This window comes from Osmerus eperlanus, chromosome 5, assembly GCF_963692335.1.
Source record: "Osmerus eperlanus chromosome 5, fOsmEpe2.1, whole genome shotgun sequence".
NCBI lineage: Eukaryota > Metazoa > Chordata > Actinopteri > Osmeriformes > Osmeridae > Osmerus > Osmerus eperlanus.
Window position 1 is genome coordinate 15,227,479 of NC_085022.1, and position 20,544 is coordinate 15,248,022.

A 20,544-nucleotide genomic window follows, 5' to 3' on the forward strand; every position below is an offset into this window, starting at 1 on the left:
TTTGTTTATTCATTATATCACAATGCCACAAAACATATCTACCACATACTATGCATGCCCAGAGGGAACAATGACAAATGCCTGTCCCCTACTTGTCACAAGTTGGCAGGGGCCTCTTGAAGTTGGTCCAGCGTGTCCTTGTTGAAGGCACACTGGTCTATGATGTGGCCACACGGGAGAATAGGCCTCTTTGTGCCCACCACTGTGTTCTGAGGTTTGGTTTATGAATGCAGCGCACAGTCGACTTGTGATGAGAATGAATGAATGTTCACAGGCCAGCATATCTCCAGCTACCACCTGGGATGACGTGAACTGATGGAAGCTTACAATGGAGTAGCCATCTTGACCGGTCCGTGTGTGTTTGTGCGTGCGCGCGCCTCTGTGAGAGAGAGGAAAGAAAGGAAAGTATGCGTGGGAGAGAATGTGTTTGAGGGTGTGTGCGTGTGCCTGCATGTACTGTACATGCATTTGAGCAGATCAATTCATCATACTTGGGCACGTCTAAAACGACTGATCTTCCTTCTGTAATTTCCCTGTTAAACCCGGTTCTCAGTATATTCTCTCTGTCTATCATTGTTACGTAATCCCCTGGGTGCTCTCTGCGGGTTACAGCCAAAATACAACAACAACTGTGAAGCATTGTATGCCCCTGCTGTGTGTGCTTACTGCCCATCTGTTGAGACCAGAATAATCATTGAAGGTATTTCTGCCACCTGAGTGCCTTTGTGTGTGTGTGTGTGTCAATCACGTGGTTAGACTTGAAGTGTGACACACAGCACCAAGTCACTCTCCAGCCGCACGCATACGAGGCTAGCTCCGTAGGGTAGCATAACATGAAAGGGTAGGAAGACAAACATGATAGCAGCCACCAGTCTATAGATTAGCGGTTTTGCTAATACTTCTCTGACGGGGTTTAGGGAAGTCGCATGTGCCACCTGGAAGGACACCGGATAACGTCTATCCATCTGTCCGCGTCTCCTCTTATCTAGGATGTAAATAAATCCTGGGAAATCTTCACTCTGTCCCCTTGTGGGGGTAAGTGGACCATTGCCTGGTGTTGGCCTGTATTTTGGATATCTAGTAGTCCTACATTTAGGCCTAAAAACACAACTCTTTAGTCCTAAACTCGATTTAATCTTGTCCAAGAAATAAATCAATTGGATTAAAGTTCCTCATACTACACTCTAACCCTATATTTACATTACATTTACATTTAGTCATTTAGCAGACGCTCTTATCCAGAGCGACTTACAGTAAGTACAGGGACATTCTCCCCGAGGCAAGTAGGGTGAAGTGCCTTGCCCAAGGACACAACGTCATTTTGCACAGCCGGGAATCGAACTGGCAACCTTCTGATTACTAGCCTGCTTCCCTAACCGCTCAGCCACATGACTCCCATACGAACCTTCTTTTACCTAAAGACCTTTAAAAACAGGATGTTGGCTCGTGTCAAATTCTACTCAATTATGTAGCCTACTTGAAACGATGACCACATGCAACACTGTTACTGTTTTTTGAGAGTGTGACAGCAAAGTAGCCCCTCCCTCGTCCTACCCGTCAAGTCTCCGCCCAGCTCCACGCGCACCCCCTCCGCATACGCGGACTGCATTCCTGTCGTAAACTCCATGGGGAAAAAGGGTCAGACCATTCCTGGTTACAATACATTTTGGTTTCAATAGATTCTGGCGTCCACATTGTAATAAAAAATATATACATAGCATTTTGGCAAATAAAAAAATACTTTTTAAAGTCATTTAGATTCTGTGGACGTTTTTATATATTTGTTATAGCAAAAATTGTTTCGATTTTCCCTACACCCCTATTAACAGTTTTGAGGTGGACGCTCCTTCTTACTGCCATGTTGGATGGATGTATCGATGTTGCAGCTGGAGTTCCGAATGAAAGTTTAGAATTTTTTTCTCAGTAAAGATTGGTATTCCCACGGTGTCTTCGAGGGCAAGGGACACATTAAGGTTATTTTCATACAACCGGGATCCAGGAACGTTTCGGGTTTTTTCTGTCCTTCACCCTGGAGATAACCAAATGAGCTGATCCGGTTGCAGGCCATGGCGACCAAAGCCTGCATGGATTTTATGTAATATTCTTAATTGTGGATAGATATTTTTGTTTTGTGAACTAAAACGATTATTCCCGAGAATGAATAGTCATCCGTCTCAACGGCGGGTTGGAAATGTGGGCTCCATTCTCCTAACCCCGCAAGAAAACGAATGCCTCTTCAACTACCTTAGCAGGAAATGCATCGTAAGTTCACTTGTTTACGACCATGCATCGTTCACAAGTTCAAGTGCAATTAATGTGCTTACATTTTCTGACATGGTCCAACATTTTCAAATGAATATATATATATTTGTATGTTAAAACCAACACAACCTAATGCGACATTACGTCGGACGGATCAGTAGGCTACTGTGCAGGGTTTGCTTACAGAGCTGGACTATATTGCTTGTCCGAGGTATTTTGTCGGCAAATAAACTAGGTTACCTCTGGGATTCTTGAACGGTTCAAATTGTAGGCCTACTTATGTTACTTTGTGTTTTTATTGATTGAGAAGAAGACGCATATTTGTGGAATGCTTCCAAATTGATTAAACCTCAAAGATTTGAGATCTTGCTACGACGTTGTGCGTGTTGTCAAAATGTGTCAACTTGGTGTTATAAGGAAGGAAGATAGGACCCTTAGCACTGTCGCAATGCAGCCAGTGTGTGCTCAACAGTTCAGGTTTTACAATGAGAGGCAGGTAAACGTGCTTGGGCAAGAGCTCAGCCCCACAGCTTATCTTGTGAATTCGCTCATAATTAACAGCATAATATGCAAGTATTTTCTCGTCTGTGTCCTGAATCATGGATACATGTACGTCTCTGCCACCCTTGGTATTACCTCAGTGAGTGTATTTAAGCGGTCCAACATTGCAGTAATCAACCATCTGGTTGTTGAAAATGTCAGGTCCTTTAAAAAACATTTTATTGTAAAACAAAAAATCAGGACCAGAATAGAATCAAGCTCAGGTGACAGTCATGAGGAGGAACTTTTGCTTTCACTAATCATTAACTATTTATTTTTAAGCACAATTGTTTTATTATCCTGGAAACAAATATGGCCAAATGGATTAATGGTCTGACCTGTGACCTTTCCTGTGTTATGATGAGGAGTTTGTGGCGAGAAGTGCTTCCTCATGTTCTCTCACCCACAAATGTTAAATCACAGATGAGGAAGCCAGCACTTGATATTTCCTCTAAGTTTCTGTGGTGACCGGGTACACAGGTTGCCAAGTCGATCCGGAGGGGGAGGGTTGGGGGGGTTGGACCTTTCAGAAGGAAAACAAACACTCTTTCATTGTGTTGTCTTTGCCCGCTGTCATGAATCTCACCTGACCTGCTCAATAATGGTGTCTAAAGCAACATAAGCACAAGAGCCTTTGACAATGGTGCAACACAGTACATGCCATTTCTCGGAACAGCGCTAACACGCTCGGACACCTGAGACAAATGTTCAGGTTATGCGTAGGCTACTTCAGTTTAGACCCCAGAATGGAGTGCAACAAAAGACGGCATACAATTGGAGCCTGACTGCCAACATGGCCATATTTGGTTTAGGAATGGCCTATTATTGAACCAATTAATGCCAGGTGTTTCAAACCACTACCAAATCAATTTTTAGCCTAGTTCTGTTGGAGCACCTAACTGTTGCTGTTTAAAACAATGTGTACACAATGCCCCTGCAGCTAGCCTAGTCCTTTGTTTGCCAACTTTAGATGCTGCACCTTATCCCTCACTTCTTCCTCTTCCTTATTTGGCATGTTTGCTTATCGGCTGACAAAAGCATTTAAATAGATAGCCATGGAGGTTGAGATAACATATTGGACATGGAGTACAGGAAGCGTCACACAATTGACATCTCGCTAAATATGAAAATTCATTGTTTCTTTTCCTCATGAATGTCCCATCCAGACTCTGTGTTCAGCGGTGGTGCAGGTGTATGGGACGGACAGGAGCTTGTCATGGGTGAAGAAGTGCTGCGGAGTGGCCTGCCTGATCAAAGACAACCCCCAGAGGTCCTACTACATAAGGGTCTTTGACATCAAGGTAAGGGGATTTAGTGTAGCAACCTATCTAGTGTAACCAGTGGTAAATTGCCTCCCCTGCCCCACAAGTGTTTCTTAGGCAGTGAAATTGTCCACCATGAGAGTTGAGCTATTGACTATTCTGTCTCCCCCCCCCCTTCCACCCTCTCTTCTCATTTTTCAGGAAGGGAAAACCATGTTTGAGCAGGAGCTGTACAATAACTTCTCCACCAACAGCACCAGACCCTACTTTATTTCGTTTGCTGGAGATGTAAGTCCGTTCAACAGTTGGGGAAAACAAAAGCACTATTCCAGAGTGGTAATCTGGTAGTGTCATCAAGCTAATGGATTCTCCGCTTCTTGGAGTTCTCTGGAAAAAAAGGACTCTTCTTGTTTGTTAATGACAGTCATGAAATATGTACATCTGATCTTGAATATCAATTAGAAGTTCAACTTTTTCTCCTCAGGAAAGACATCGGACACAATGTAGGATGTCAAAATAATCATGACCTTAAAGGAATGTTCTTTTCTCATCTTGTTTCCAGTCCTGCCAGATAGGCCTAAATTTTGCTAGCGAGGAGGAGGCCAAGCGTTTCCGAGCAGCCCTCCACGACCTGCTCGGCCGACGACTACGCAAAACCGGTAACTACAACCACCTTGGCAGTGCCGACCAAAGGTCCTCTTGCAGCCTTTACTTCTGAACCCTGCCCGGGGACAAGGGCAAAACTCTTTTCAAGATGTCATCCTCAGCTTTATCTACTTTCTTTTCTCACTCTACTAACAAAACTAAGGGACCAGTCCCAAACCTATTACTTTTGGCACCTACTCCCTTTCTAGTTTGTTCCTAACTGCCCATACTAACCCAGTATGGGCAGTTAGGAACAAATGGGCGTCTCACTGGGCGTCTCACTGGGTAAGAGCGCGTAACGCTAAGACCTTAAAGCAGGGTTTGATTCTGGCCCGGGCTATTTCCTGCATGACTTTCCTTTTCTCTCCCTGCTTTCGTCTCTCTCTCTCGCTCTCTCTCTCTCTTTCTCTCTCTTCCTTCCCCCCCCCCAACTGTCTCAATAAATAAAGGACAAAAGTCATTTTCTCGAGGTTAAAGTAGATAGTTAAGGGGTAGGTCATTCTCGTGCCACGTGGGTCTGGGTGCCCGTCGGGGACGAGGTTCCCGACGGGGACGTCTGTTTCCCCCTCTGGTTGTTCGGTGTTGTAAACTCAGCGGTCCATGTCTCTGTGGCCGTAGTAAACCCAGCACCGTCTCACTGTGGTGAAGAGGGCCACAGCGTGGCTCTCTGTCTGGCTTCCCTCCAGCTCCTCCTGTTTCTCTCTGCATGCTAGGCTTTGAAGCGAGCAGCTCTCTCTGTGAGGGTTCAAAGACAAAGCGGGGCCAGGGTAAAAGTGTGTGTGTGTGTGTGTGTCTGGTGGTGGGGTATACCGGGGACAGCCAGCTCTTTATTCAGTGGTTTTTCCAAGTCTTCTTTTCTTTTTCTTCTCGCGCCGTCTGCTTCTTGAACTTTGCTCAAGCGCAACCTGAGTGAACTGCATGTGTTATGAGAGGAAGAGTTTAGAACTATTGAAAACCGTCAGGATTGGAATCAGGAGTTATGGGGCCGCTGGGAAAGGCTACAGGGGAATGGTCTCTGGACCACCTCTACTTCTCTCTCGCATGCTCTCTACACTGTCATGGCTGCCTTCACTCTGCAAACCCCCCCCAGAAAGGGGGGTGGGGGAGCCTGGGGACTGACATCCTAATTCTTGTTGTCTGTTCAAATTCCGTTAACTAACCATCAGCTTTCCTAAATTGCTGGCCTCACCCTTTCCAGGCTCTTGTTTCCCTAACTCGTCTCCGTCGTTTTCTTTGAGTCGACGCAAGCTTTTGTCGAGTCGGCTCGATTGGAAATGTAACCGTGTTCATTTTGTCTTGCAGAAAAGAGACGCGATCCTCCAAATGGTATGTTAACGGTCGACTCCTCCATTCTCACTACTGCTTTCAAATATCAAGAGTTTGACCTGAAACGGCTTTCTCCCCGAAAGGAGTTTCTGTACACGGGCGGACGCGCTACAGGAAGCTCATGCATGCGCGTCATGTCCACATACGCGCTCGGGATGTTGGAGGCATGTGTGCCGTCAGTTTAGATACGGCTAAGCTACCGAGATAACATTTGTTAGTGAGCACATGCACGCGCTAGCTATATGCAGTCGTGAGCCTGTCAGTTCATGTGTGAGCAAGTGCGTGCGCGCACACACACACACACACACACACACACACAGTCATGTCGACTCTAATGACACAGTGAAGTTCTGCGTTCCCTGAGGGTCCTCCAGGGTTTGCAGCCATATGTGAGCCACATGAGCCCTCTTAACTCAACTTCCAGACCTCCCCCCTCTTCTATGGTACATGACATGGCTGATTTAACCTAGTATACCTAACATTCACTGTACTCCTTCACTTGGAATACTTACAATTGACTGTACTATGTAATCGATACACTTACAATTGACAGTGTTGTTTGTGGTCCACATAGTGTTACTCAAAAGGCTCCTGAGACGTAGAATCTGTGTTTTTCCTCAAGGATTTTTAGAGTGTATTCCTCATCATGATTCGAAAGGTCCTTCAAAGGGCTTTCACAGTGTGGGCTTAATCACCATTTCAGTTTAAATGAGCGGGCATAATTGGGACATATTTGCCCTAGATTTGCTTCTTTGCTTCGAGAGTCAGTTCCTATTTTGTGTCCCTGTCCCTGCTTGCCCCCTCCGGCCCCCACACCTTTTGTCTTCTCATCGTCCGCCATGAGTGGGTACCATGACGACATGAGAACATGTACTTGCACATTTTCAGATGTGCACCACGTGTGAGAAGCTGCATTGATTAGTTACTGTTGGAGTTTCAGAATAAACCTGTGTTCTATGGCTGGTCAAGAATAGTGACTGTCTTGCCTAGCTGCAGTAAGTGTCAGATTGGTGTTATTCTGAAACCAACTGAGATGTAGAGTAGGGTGTGTCTGGACTTGTTTGTGGAATAGACTTGTATCGTTTTGCATAAGTGCTCCATGACATAAAAGAATGGGGAGTGTGTCTCTACACAACTCTTTCAAAGTCACGCATTTCTCTCCAGTCAATATCTGAGACTTCTAACATTTGTAGGGAATCGAGGGATTGGAGTGGGATTATCTGTGGATTACTGATTATGTCAGACTGCTGTGTTTTGTACAGATTATCTCAATCTCGAGGACTGAACTGCTCTCAACAGGACAGTTTTAGTTAGAGGTGTTTTCGGAGAGTTTGATCACTGTTGGTTGGCTCAAAAAGGATGTGGGACCAAATGTTCCATTACGACGATAGTTGGCCCCAGGGAAATATGAACACCGTAATATTAGTCATCTGAAAATGGCTGTGAATTTCAGTATAGCGACTAGTCACACAGAATTCGACTCCACATGAATTGTTGGACACATTTCTCAGAGGAAACGGCAATAAAAACTTGGCCAAACATGGTTTGAAAATCTCAGTCTTGAGAGTCTCTTGGTTGTTCCCATTTATTCCTCTAATCTGTGGGCTAACTCTAAGAAAGCCTGGTTTTAATGTAGCCTATGCGTTCATTGATTGAAGTGAATGATTTTGTTTTTTTTGGAACCCCAGTCATTCTTCCCATTCTTCCCAAGCCCTTTCTGATCCATCTGGGTCAGTGGGTTCAGGGTTTGGGTTGGAAGGCGTTCTCCTCGCTCTCCCACCGAGGAGAAAGTGGAGGAAGGAGAGGAGATGGAGAACACAATTCAGTACAAACAGAGAGGTGTTCTGCACAAAAATCGTCTGCACAGTTTAGTACTTAAACAAATATGATTGGAGATGTAGCCTAGTTAAGACCCCGGCAACTTAAACCTTTTGAACTCATGTTTTAAGGACCGTGAACTCTGTGACCTAGGGTGTGTGTGAGATTGTGTCTGAGAGTTTCTTAGAGAACCTGGTGACCTCACTGCAAGCCTTACTGAAGCCGGCTGATATTGACTAAGTTAGCGTATGTGTGGGGTATTTCTAGTTAGCCTAGTCACTTGTAGGGCAAATGTAGCAAAAAGTGTCTCAACAACAATACCAACCCTGCCCTTAAGTACCAGTGACAAAAAGAAAATGTATTTGGATAATAGATAATACATAGTGTATTATATATTATACACTATATACATAGTGTGACGTGAGACTATGAACAAAGTAACTCCAAACTGATTTACTACCTCTCATGAAGTCATAAACATATACGTTTCCCTAAGATGCTATAGTTCTAACAGGTTTCCCCCTCCCTCCCTCCCTCCATCTCCCTCGTCTTTCCATCCCTCTCTTCACTCCCTCCTCTTCACTCCCCTCACACCCCGCTGCCTTGTCCTCTCTCCTCGCCTCCCTCCTCCAGGCCCTGCTCTCCCCATGGCCACGGTGGACATCAAGAACCCAGAGATCAACAATGTGCGCTTCCACAACTCCCACCACCACCAGCAGCAGCAGCAGCACCACCAGCCACCCCCCCAGCACCAGCCCCAGCCCCAGCAGCAGTCCTACCACCTCAACAACATGCTCAGCAACAGCAGCCTCAACAAGAGGGACAAGAAGGCCAAGAGCAAGAAGGGCAAGAGGCTCACCAAGGCTGACATCGGCACGCCCAGCAACTTCCAGTGAGTGAGAGAGCGTTTAGTGTGGAGTCTGCAGCAAAGAAGCACGACTATGCGAGAGCGTCGTGTTTTTCTGACTAGATTATTTGCCGGGATATGTTTCAAAAAAGGGAGGATTTGAGCACCTTTGTGCTTCTTCTCTGCCTCTCCAGGAACTGTTAAACATTTATATATACCAAATGGAAATAAAGAAATGTTAAGTGTCCGCTAGGTTGTTAGAAGCTTTATAAACGGTCACACAGAACCTTCATAGGTTGTCAAGTTCAGACTGAAATTGAAGTCACAGTTCTAGGTTTGGCATCATCATGTTTAGAGAGGAAAACGCAACACATTGTTCAGTTACGCAACACATTGAGTTGGATAATCAGGTTTGAGGGCGTGCTTCAGAATGTCTTCTGACCCTCTCAATCCCTCAATTGTGTGTGTTTGAACATGTATTGTATGGGTGTCTGAACTTATGCATGCCAAGTGGGTCTTCATGAGGGTCAGTTCTTGCACATGCTAGCCCGTGTGTGTGCATGTGAACGTACATGGAACATGCCGGCGTGTGCGTGTGATGCGCTCATCACTGTCGTGCGTCTCCTTCCTCAGACACATTGGCCATGTGGGATGGGATCCGAACACAGGCTTCGATGTGAGTACCGCAACAATGACACATGCATACACACACACACACACATACACACACACACACACACTGCTGCAAACCGGGGCCCTTTTTTTGCCGCACAATGGTGACCTGTGTGGTTGATGCATGGTTGACCCACACAATGGCCTCTTGTTACACACAACGCATACTTAGCAGGCATCCATGCTTTCATGTAGGCCTTCTGCAACCCACGATTATTCCAGAAGCTTGACTTATTTATTTATTTTTCATGTTTAAATGACTGGAGGTATTGTTTTTATATTTTAAAAAGTTGATATACATGTATTTTAAGGCTGTATGTTCGCCACAAATTAGGAGCAGCAAACTGAATTTGAAGCAATAAAGCGGGTCGGTCGCTTGATAAAAACAAAATGGTCAATTAACCAGCTGTAATGAATGTGACTGATTGAGCACCATTCTCTTGGCCATAATTGTGTATTTACTTGACTGGTCATGAATCTCAATCACTATTTCTTCCACCCTTCATGTCAGAACAGTCTCGAAATGAAACTGGGGAATTTTGGATCAAAATAGTTTGCAGATTGGGGACAATAGATTAAAGAGCACCCAAGCTTATAACACAGAGCTGCACACGGAAGAAGATGACTTTGCACATTTTAAAGGCCTGTGAACAGTAATGAGTCATTATTGTAACATTGCAAGTGTGATTGTAAGCCAGTCCATGCAACCACAGATGTAATCCTGCTCCTCCTCCACTAGATGTCAGACTGGGGCCTCTGCTGACAAACAGTGTCACCACTACAACAGAGCACTGTTATGTCTCAAACATGAGTTAAAACTGTTACCGTTTACAAAACAAAGTCTTGAATATACAGCCTATTTTACAATGGTTAAGAATAAATATGTTGTGCACCCCAATCAATACTTCAATTGACCATTTTATTTGAGTACATGCATGTACATTTCACTGGAATGTGTACTGTCTTAGTTAGCTGCTATTGGTTTCTGAGATATCAATGGTTTCCAACCACAACTATTCTCTGCTTTAGCTAAAATCCCCAAAGATTTGTGTGAGTTTCCTGACGCTCTCGTCATTGTCGTCGTCCCCCAGCTGAACAACCTGGACCCAGAGCTGAAGAACCTGTTTGACATGTGTGGCATCTCAGAAGCCCAGCTGAAGGACAAGGAGACCTCCAAGGTCATCTACGACTTCATCGAGAAGAAGGGAGGCGTGGAGGCTGTGAAGAACGAGCTGAGGAGACAAGGTGAGCTCTCCTGGAACCACTGCCACACACACACACACACACATATATACGTATACATACTCGCATATATATTTGTACACACTATATATACACACACACACCTTAATTCACAAACACTCCCATATATACTTGTACACGCTACATGTACAGACGCACACTTTGGAATGAACACTGATGAAATTCTTTTTTCAAATAAATATTCCAGCAATATTCTTTGGGGATACAAGATTATGCAGATTATTTGCAAGTTGCTGCTTAGACCCAAAATTTGGGTTGGAGATGTGTGCAGGCTAAGTGGTGTACAAGAGGGTTAATCCCCCTTCCATGAGGCCTTCAGCATGCATTACACTGAGACGCTCCGTTGCAAAGGGCCACATTTTGACCAGTACTATCGAGAGTAGACCAGGGACATTTGTAAAGACTGTCTAGTACTTGGATGTACTTGATTTCAGGACAATTAATCATATTGGATCACCTCAATAACTTTCCAATACTTTCCAAATACTGTGACAAAACATCAGGCCTTATTTGCAGTTAGACGTGTGGTGCCCCAGTGTTGAGATGATGTGATGTTTTTCCCAGGGCCGCCCAGGTGGTGTGGTGGGTAACTATCTGACTGTGAGGCTGTCAGTCTGCTTGTGTGTGTCAGTTCCATCGCTGTGTCTCTCTCTCGCACTCGCGCTCACTCGCGCTCTCTCTCTCTGCTCCACCCTTCTTTCTCTTCGCTCTCGCTCTCTCTCTCTCTCTCTCTCTCTCTCTCTCTCTCGCTCGCTCTCGCTCTCGCTCTCTCTCTGCTCCCACCCCTCCATCCTCCAATCTCATTGTCATGCACCTACCCACTGCGTGCACGTAGTCATGCGGTGGCTCTCACCTGTGCCTGTCACTCATCGAGACAGACAGGGCCCCTGGACTGTGTCTGGTCTGAGTCTCTGCCAGGTGTTGACTGTTTACACGGTTTAAACCTATGCATGACCAGTCGCCGCAGCGTTCTACCGTAATCTTATCATCACTTGGGTGAAGTAGCATTAAACTTGATGGTCGCTTTGCGCACATTGCGGCCGGTAAGTTTGAGTGTCTCTTGCTCTCCCACACACACACGAACCCCTCCCGCCCCCCACTGGGCTCTGTCAACTCCTCTAATAACAGCAGTGTTCTTGCATGGATTGAAGGCTTGCACAGTGCTGTTTTTAGTTTGACTGCCTCGTGTCTGGGGTGCTGTCTGTGCTGGAGTGATTTGGATGCTCATCAGTGTGTGCGTTTTCCGAAACGTTCGTTTTTTCAGAGCCTTAAAAATTGTTCATTTGTAAAAAGTGCCAAAGTGAGCTTTTAATGGTGATTAGAATGCCAATCTCCCAGCTAGTCTGTAAAAGGAAACCTTGAAACGTTTTTTTTATTTATTTTTTTTACTTTTAATGTGACCTCACTCTCTTTGTCTCCTTAGCCCCACCTCCACCTCCTTCTCGCGGGGGCCCCCCTCCTCCTCCTCCCCCCCCTCACAGCTCTGCCCACACCCCCCCACCACCTCCACCCCCGTCTCGGGGAGGGCGGGGCGCTCCCCCACCCCCTCCTCCCTCCCGCGCCCCGAGCTCCGCCCCTCCCCCCCCACCCCCCTCCAGACCAGGCGCCCTGGGCGCGCCTCCCCCGCCCCCTCCCCCGTCCCGGGCCGCCGGCGGTCACGGAGGCCACCACCACCAAGCCCCGCCGCCGCCTCCCCCCTCGCACGCCTCCATCGCCCCGCCGCCCCCGCCCCCGGCCCAGCCGCCCCCGTCCGCCGGGGGAGCCCCTCCGCCCCCACCACCCCCGCCCCCCCCTCCGGGCCCCCCGCCCCCTCCAGAGCTGGACGGCCTGGGAGGCGGGGACTCGCCGGGCTCGGTGGGTAAGTCGGCCCTGCTGGACCAGATCCGGGGCGGCGCCCAGCTGAAGAAGGTGGAGCAGAACAACAAGCCGCCGTCCACGGGCGTGGGCCGCAACGCGCTGCTCGACCAGATCAGGCAGGGCATCCAGCTCAAGAATGTGAGTGGACCCTGCAGGGACACACGGTCATCGCACTACGGTTTATGACCGATCCCCATAGATCCACTTAGAGCTGCCCTAGAGTTGATGTGAAGAACCGAACAATATATATATATATATATTGTTTTTTGGGGGTTGTTGCTGTTTACACCTCTTGGCATGAGTTTAAACCTAGAAAACAATGATGGCATTGTCACAGAATCAGTGTTCCATTGAACTTTTAGTGTCACATGACTCTTTGCTTTTTTGAGCATTTGGGTGTGTGTGTGTGTGTGTGTGTGTTTCTCGTAGGTTCCGGACAGCCCAGAGTCTGGCCCCGGGACGCCAGCTCCCTCGGCGGGCATTGTCGGGGCTCTCATGGAGGTGATGCAGAAGAGGAGCAAAGCCATCCACTCTTCAGGTGAGCCTAGCGCCTGCCACACCAACTCACCTGACACCTACACAGTTCATCTTCCAGTACCTTCACTTAAAGACACACAACACCAACAAGAAGAGCGCTGAGGCAACGTTCTGTGCAGATGTGTTATTGGTTTTGCGTGTGACAGATCATACAATATTGACCTCAAACGTTTTTTTGTTTTTAAACCTCAAACGTCTCTCTCGTTCTCTAGATGAAGATGAGGATGATGATGAGGATGAGGATTTCGAGGACGATGATGAATGGGATGACTAGCTGCCCCTGCCCCTTGTCACAGTTTGTCGCGAAGACTGTCCCTCAAACAAATCTTCCAAAACCCGACTAAAATTGTAATGTAAATGGTGTATGAATTCTCTGTGTATTTATTGTTGCCTTTATTTGCTTTCATTTTATTAATCTGTGCAATACCTCATTCATTTAATCGGTAGAAAGTTGTCACACATGCTCTGTAAAGTGTCTCCACCTTCCCTGTTATAGAATGCACTCAACACCATTAAAAGCATGACATGATGGTGTTATAAGCGGTCAAAACTGCTTAGGTTAGACAACCGTTCATTAGATTACTACTTCGCCAGACTAACTCTTCTCCTGACACTGCAGGGGGCGGGCTGATTGACAAGCCATGCAGGAGACAGTCGACAAAGACAACTCTGTGACGGTGACCTCCAGTAGTTTGATATTCCCGGATAAACTGTGTGCAATTCTCGATGGGATATATTTTTTATTAGTGTGTTACTTTGAATGTTCTTTTCCCTTGTCCGCGAAGTAAGGGAAATGTACGTTAACAGGTGGACGGGATCCTATTGTGTTGTAATTGTTGGTTGATGCGAGATAACACTATTTTCTTACCCTACTTTTTTGTGTACCTTCGATTTTCTTATTGAGATCATAGCCTAGCAGTTATTTTTTCATGAGTAGTCCACCCTCCAGATGATGAAGCCCTATGTGTACTCAAAGGTTGTGTATTTAAGGCTGTTACTTTTTTGCACAAATTGAGTATTGAATTCACTACAATAGTTAGGTGTTGTGTTGTTTTTGTTCTGACCATAAGCTGGGAAAATGAAGGCCTTCATATCTCATCTTGGGCTACTTGAGCAATTTATGCTAATTAGCAACTATCTTGGACAGTTGCATCCAGTACTTTGAAGTGGTCAAAGTAATGAGGGGCACTCGATTTGAGTCTCCTCTTCCTCAATGCCCAATAAACGCTATCAAAAGAGTAATTCATCAAAACAAACTCTCCCACACACACACACATTCTTGCACACATGTACTTATGGGGACTTAATTGGGTTTTGTGCGGTTTGTCTTTGTTTCATGTTGTTTTTCTTCCCTTTTGTATATCTGGTTGCAATTCCCCCAACATTTTCCCCTTCCCCTTCTGTAGAAGTGATGGGAGTACCCCTGGTATCCTCTGTCCAGTCAGTGTTCCTACTAAGATGCTAATTTACAAATGCCCTATCCTGTTTAATTACAAACCATTACTTTTATGCAATGAGTCTGTGAATGCCACCTGTTGACAAAAATGGCAAATAATGAACCAAAATTGGCATTTGCAAGAATCGTCTTGAACTGTTTTGGTTTGACTCCTACAAAATATGGACAAAGATGCCTTCCATTACACAGTATATACAGGAGTAATGGGATGCTATTTTAACTGTAATCGTCTGTCTGAATTTTTACCATCCTTCATCGAAGCTGTTGCTGCATTAAAGAACCATGATACTGACATCAAACCTGTAAAATGGGTTGGAAAAAAAGCAATGAAATTACTAAATTGTACACTTAAATAAATGTTAATATTTACAGAGAACCTGTTGTGTGTTATATACATAGTCCGTCAATCACTCTTGTAAAATACCAATTTCATAATTTGTACCGCCCTTCTATGTTTAAAACTTAGGTTTAACCCTTGTGTTATCTTCGGGTCATTCTGACCCTCAGTCGTTGTGACCCACCGTCGTATTGCGACAACTTTACCGCATACAAAAACAAAGTAAAGCAATTTTGTATTTTTGTAAGCATGCGTCAGACCCCCCACATTGCGAAGGTTAAAAGAAAATTATTTTTATTTGTTTTTGTATTGGGTAAAATTGGGTAAACACAACGATGGTTCGTTATGAACCTTTGGGTCATGTGACCCGAAGGCAGCACAAGGGTTAAGTTACTGAATATTATTCCAATGCTACTTGTGTAAAGAACATTTTTACTGGGATTTCATCTGAGGGCATAACTAAGGTTGATTGTAATTGCTACTGCTAATTTGTCTTCTAGGTACCTATGAAACCACAAAGGTGCTCCCTCAAGTAACTATTTGAACGGGCCTTATAATCGGGCGAAGCAGGTTCATGCTGGAGACTGGGGCGATATTCAGCACCACCGTCACATTACGCAGCCTGACACTCCTTCAGCTAGGGCCAGAGCAGGTACTCACCCACACCCAGAATGTTCAACGCGTTTCTCCTGTTCCCTCTACCACCCGGCCTCCACCTTTGGTGCTGTGTACCCTCTACCAATAGGGGAATGTGTATTGAGCTCTGCCTCGATGTCGAGACAGTGTGTCAGTTGGTTACTGCTGGAGAGCCGGTGCGAGTAGAACCATCTCCGCCATGACCGATATGAGTATTCTCAAAAAACGTTCTTATTCTAGGCCCCACTAACTGAGTCTTCCTGTCTGAATCATTATTAATACATGATTTGTTTGCTGTACTCCTACACAACTTTTTAAATGCAGTTCATGTTCCGGAATGTTTAATTCAGGACACTCTTTCAATGAAAAGAAAATGCCTAGGACTAATTGAAATCTTAATTGTTCTTTGTTAAATTAGATTTGAGAGGGTGGTGATAATTTTCACATCTATAGATAATTACACTACACCGTGCAGTGCTACTTTGAGTGACACCCTAATAGCAATCCATTCTTTCATAACTTTTCCAGTAGGGTGTTATACATGACGTTTACTGTCACAATATGTCTTGTATTTTTCTGTTTCATCTTAGTCTCAGCTAAAATAAAAATGTCATTTTCCACAATTAATAATGGATGACATTTCTCTGAAAGGGCGCGCTCTCTCACACTAGAGAGACATTTAATGGAAGTTTCTCCAGTGGGAAGCGTGTTTGCTCTGAACAGCTGCAAAACAAAGTTAGGAATTAGGATCCTATCCAAGACAGACACAACGTGACAACGCTGGATTAGAAGCAATTCGGTTACAGATAGTACTAACACTTTGTCATTTTGTTCCCAGCCATTGCTGTTCTGAGTGTATGAATTGAAGTTTATCTTTAGGATCCTTGATGAGCTGCAATTATGCCAGTTTGTAGTTGCAAATACTGCGATGTAAGAGGGTCTTTGCCGTTGTTTTGATAACGATTGACACCAAGGACCAGGTGTTGCTTAAAGCTGGCAGATAATAATAACACAGATGATTAACGGGGTTAAACCAGCCATGTGCTGTCATAAGCATTACATAACTGTTGTTACAACAATATTCTAAACTATTGTTTATTTTAATTCAGTATTTTCAAGACGTGATTTTGTGTTGAAAACTGTCTGTGAAAGGACCATTTCTCTGGCTCTGTCCCCATGGCTTTGACCCCATTCTCCCATACAGTCCGACTGCAGCCTGGTTATCAAAGTAGCAAACAATTTAATACAGAAGTCATATGCAATCCAATATCTTATGGTCCTCTGCACACCACATAATGTTTTTACAAATTACACAGTAGATACAATCCTACTTGTATATTATTGTGTTAATAACATTAAAATATTTAGTTTTAAATTACATTATTTAGTTATGAATTGTAAGAAGTCATCATGTAAGTTGGATTAATACAAATACTTAGCCAAAAAGTGTAACAAAGGTCTCATATCACAAAAATAAATACAGTTTAATGTTGGTGAGCAATTGTGCAGAAGATTTTCTTGTCTTGAGATAAACATCCTTTGCTTTGTCCGAGAGGACCATCAATCCCGTCAATTTGAGAGATGGTCACTTTTGGACATTCACCTATTGGGAGAAAGATGTTATTCTTCATATCACTGATCGACAACTAAACAAGGACAGATATAATCTTATCGTAGATAAGTAGATGAGTAGGTGGATATTTTGGTCCTGAGAAACCTCAAGAGAGAACACGTGAAAGAGCAAGACATTTGGCATGGTGAGAGATATAGCCTGGCATACCAGCAGTTGTTCTTAAGCAGTGATAATTGTGATGGAGGTCAGTTTAAGTTCACACATAATCTGCTGGGAGACCTACCAGTACATGCTTGACCAGTTATTCATGTTTTTCCATCGCACAGAGCAAGCTCCTGCTGCTAGCCTCTGTCATCTCATTCACAGTTGTGCTGATAGTATCTTTGTTTATGATGCTTGTGATGCTTGTAAAACATTTTAAAGGATAAGGGTTTATGCACACACACACTCGTATACACACATTAATGTTGTATATATGTAACTAGTGAATGTTTTGCAATTTAAAAGGAAACGTTCATGTGAGCTGATATAGGTTAGTGAGGCCCTATTTGTTTTGTAACTCCCCTTCAACTGCACTGCTGACTGCCTACTGGGGTATCTACCCTCCAGTTTGTTTATTAGGTTGCCGTGATATCATTCTCGTGCATCCATGCTCCAAGCCATTTGTCATATCGGCCAGGGGTGAAAATGTCCATCTATAAATAACTTCTCTAAGTGGGAAGAATTCGCAGGGTTGTGAGGGCTGTCATCCAATAATAGCAGTGTTTCCACGTAGGAGGTTTAATTACTTTTGGAAGAGTTTAGAAGAGAACCCATCTATGTTTAAATACAGTGCAGACTGACACCTTTTAATTGACTGTCCTCAAAGCCTTTGTTTGCCTGTTTGCAGTTCTACAAAAAAAAGTGTTGACAAAAACGTATGCCCCTTAAATGTATTTGTCAGTCACAATTAGCCGTACACATGCTATGCTTACTCTTTTGAGAGATCGTATGCTGCTCCCACGAATGGCCTCCATGAGGTCGTCTCTGCCAGACCTCTGGGGTGCCAGGGGACAGCAGGGGTCATCTTTCCTCTTCCGCAGGGAAGGCTTCAGGGAATTCCTCAGCTCCTTTAGGATGTCGGTGCTCTCCTTTTCGTTGGAGCCGTTTTTGCCCTTTTTGGATTTGGATTTCTTCGGACCCGGCTGACCCTTCACCCCGTTCGAACCTTCGTGCTGTTTTATCATATCCGCAATCTTCCTGGTTGGTTTGTTCTTCTCTGAAGAAGTTGATGGGGGAGGGGGAGGCGGAGGAGGAGGGAGGACCTTGTTTGAGGTGAGGTGGTTACGTGTCAGTTTTTGAGGGCACTCATCTAATGTCTGGTTCGACCTGTTTTTAGGTTTGGAACCGGACACTTGGCCTGTAGGGTTGGCAACTGCCTGTTTTGTGACTGGTAATTCTGGAAGGCCTTGTTCCCTTTGCTGTCGCAGTCTCCTCTGCCTCTGTCTGTCCTGGTTGCGGGTCAGGATGCTGGTGGCCGTCATCCTTGGGCCGGGTAGGTCGAACTGGTACCCCAGCTTCAGCAAAGTGGTGTTGTCTCTCAAGAGCTGCACCATCTCCATCTCCACCTGGCCCCCGCAGATGTGCCTCTGGTTGTGGAAGCGTAGCTCGACGATAGTCCTGTTGTGTTGGAGAGATGCCAACAGGGCCAAGAGGCCTCGGCCAGATACAAAGTTCGACTCGACGTTGAGGTTGGTGACGGAGCGGTTTTCCCGCAGCATCTTTGAGATGGCGAAGGCCACGCGGTCGTCGGCGTGGGTGTTTGCGAGGCTGAAGACCTGCACGTGCGTGTTGGCGCTCAGGGCTTCCGCAAAGCGCAACAGGGTCTCTTGGGAGATGTCTTCGATGTTGTTGAGGTTGAGCTCCGTCATGGCGGGATCGTCGTGAAGGATCTGTTCCAGGGCCTCGTCGATCACGATGGGGTTCCCACTCAGCCTGTCCGAGGTTGCGTTAAGGTTGAGGTCTGTGGTTTCGGTCCCCAAGTCTTTCTTGCAAAGTCCTTTCTCTGGATTCCCGCATGGGACGTCGGCATTCGTACCACATCTGTCCGATGTTGGAAAAGGCTCCTTTTTGCACTTGTCTTTCTTCTCTTCATCATTTTCCTCATCTTTGGCACCCCCTCCATCAGTTAGGCCTTTGTTGTTCTCTTCATTGTCCTTGGACCCAGTGATGTTGCTGTCACTCTGTGTTCCACATTCCCTTTCACTTTTATCTGATGGTTCCTCCTCCTCCTTGCTTTCCTGCATTCACAGGGTGAAACATGTGCTTGTGCCCTCACTCACTTACTCTCACACAAAATCCTTAGAGTTGGTATTTCTCTGACAACATTTTTTAAATACTTTTTTTTCCTATTTACCCATGTGCAAGCATTTGTGGTTAGTACTGTTCACCTTGTGGGATCCATTATGTGAATGTGACTTCTGTCAAAGTTGACTTTGTTACTGTACTATGCTAAACAGTGAGATTTAACAGTATATTTTGTTAGTGTTTTACATTTTTTTTATGTGTCAGATTATTTAACATTTAAGACATTTTGTCAAATTTTCACCATTTCATAACTCCAAGTGTTGTTTTGTTTTAAGATCCCTAATATATATATGTACTTAACTTGTATTTAAGAACTATAATAATAATATTTATTCTTGTTAATTCCTGCTCACTTCATCCTCATCTACCCTTACTCACCTGTTGAGCACATGATTCTGAATTCCCATCCAACAGCTTCAGAGTCTCATCCTCAAAGTATTTCAGTAGTGCCACCCTACTGAAGGTGCCTATCGGAGTCTTAGCTGTCTGGTCTTTCTGCCTCAGCCCAATCGGGACGTTGTCGTCAGGGTCGATGTCGGCCAATTCGCTCTCCAGTTCCTGGAGTTCCTCAGAAGTCAAGGTGGCCAGCAGCTCTTCTTCGTCCACCTCCTCGTATCTTCCCAGCTCCTTGTGGTACCCAAAGGTACTCATGGTCGGACTTTTGGAGTCTTCCACCTGCTTTAATGAAGCCTGAAAGGGAGTCGTTTAAGTGTGAGACCAGGGAGCTGATACAGTTTGAGTGGTTTGGAAAGAGACAGCAAGAGCTCTTGTGCATCTAATCTTCTTTAGCTTCCAGAGGAGCCTTTAAGGGAGGGGGGGATGAAGGTTGGGGGGCAACCAAGTGCCTTCCAGTGACGTTCTTGTCTTTTTTTAGGGTGGGGGGGGGGGTCAATTAGAGGTTTACAGGAGGAATGTGAAGCCCACTTAGTGTCAGTTGGGAGACCTGTGGCAAGCTTGTGCCTACCAAGAAATGAGCCCAACAAAGCCTGGGGGACACATCAAAGATGGAGCTTGATAGTGTTACATAATGTCAGGACATACTGCATAGGTTTATCATGCTGCTATGTACTGTAAACACTTATTTTCCAAGTGGGAAAGAGATGCTTGAGTATAGTGTCCAGTACAGAAATGTCATTTATCAAGACAGCTTACTTTAGTGTCTTGTGT

At 45.1% G+C, this 20,544-nt stretch overlaps 2 protein-coding genes across 2 annotated transcripts; one reads left to right on the forward strand and one right to left on the reverse strand.

Annotated features, from left to right (window-relative positions):
* The first annotated feature begins 1,625 nt into the window (after positions 1-1,625).
* wasla (WASP like actin nucleation promoting factor a) lies at positions 1,626-14,861 on the forward strand. The gene is made up of 11 exons (XM_062461892.1): positions 1,626-2,262; positions 3,969-4,103; positions 4,266-4,352; positions 4,627-4,723; positions 6,012-6,035; positions 8,487-8,745; positions 9,334-9,376; positions 10,464-10,617; positions 12,059-12,630; positions 12,922-13,030; positions 13,242-14,861. The coding sequence occupies exons 1-11, from the start codon at positions 2,158-2,160 to the stop codon at positions 13,301-13,303; spliced, it is 1,647 nt and encodes a 548-aa protein (XP_062317876.1). The 5' UTR covers positions 1,626-2,157; the 3' UTR covers positions 13,304-14,861.
* Positions 14,862-16,697: 1,836 nt separating this feature from the next.
* Positions 16,698-20,081, reverse strand: lmod2a (leiomodin 2 (cardiac) a). Its single transcript, XM_062461896.1, has 3 exons — positions 19,756-20,081; positions 18,006-19,310; positions 16,698-17,061 (listed from the first exon to the last, which is right to left on the reverse strand). The coding sequence occupies exons 1-3, from the start codon at positions 20,026-20,028 to the stop codon at positions 17,044-17,046; spliced, it is 1,596 nt and encodes a 531-aa protein (XP_062317880.1). The 5' UTR covers positions 20,029-20,081; the 3' UTR covers positions 16,698-17,043.
* Between the last annotated feature and the right edge of the window lie 463 nt (positions 20,082-20,544).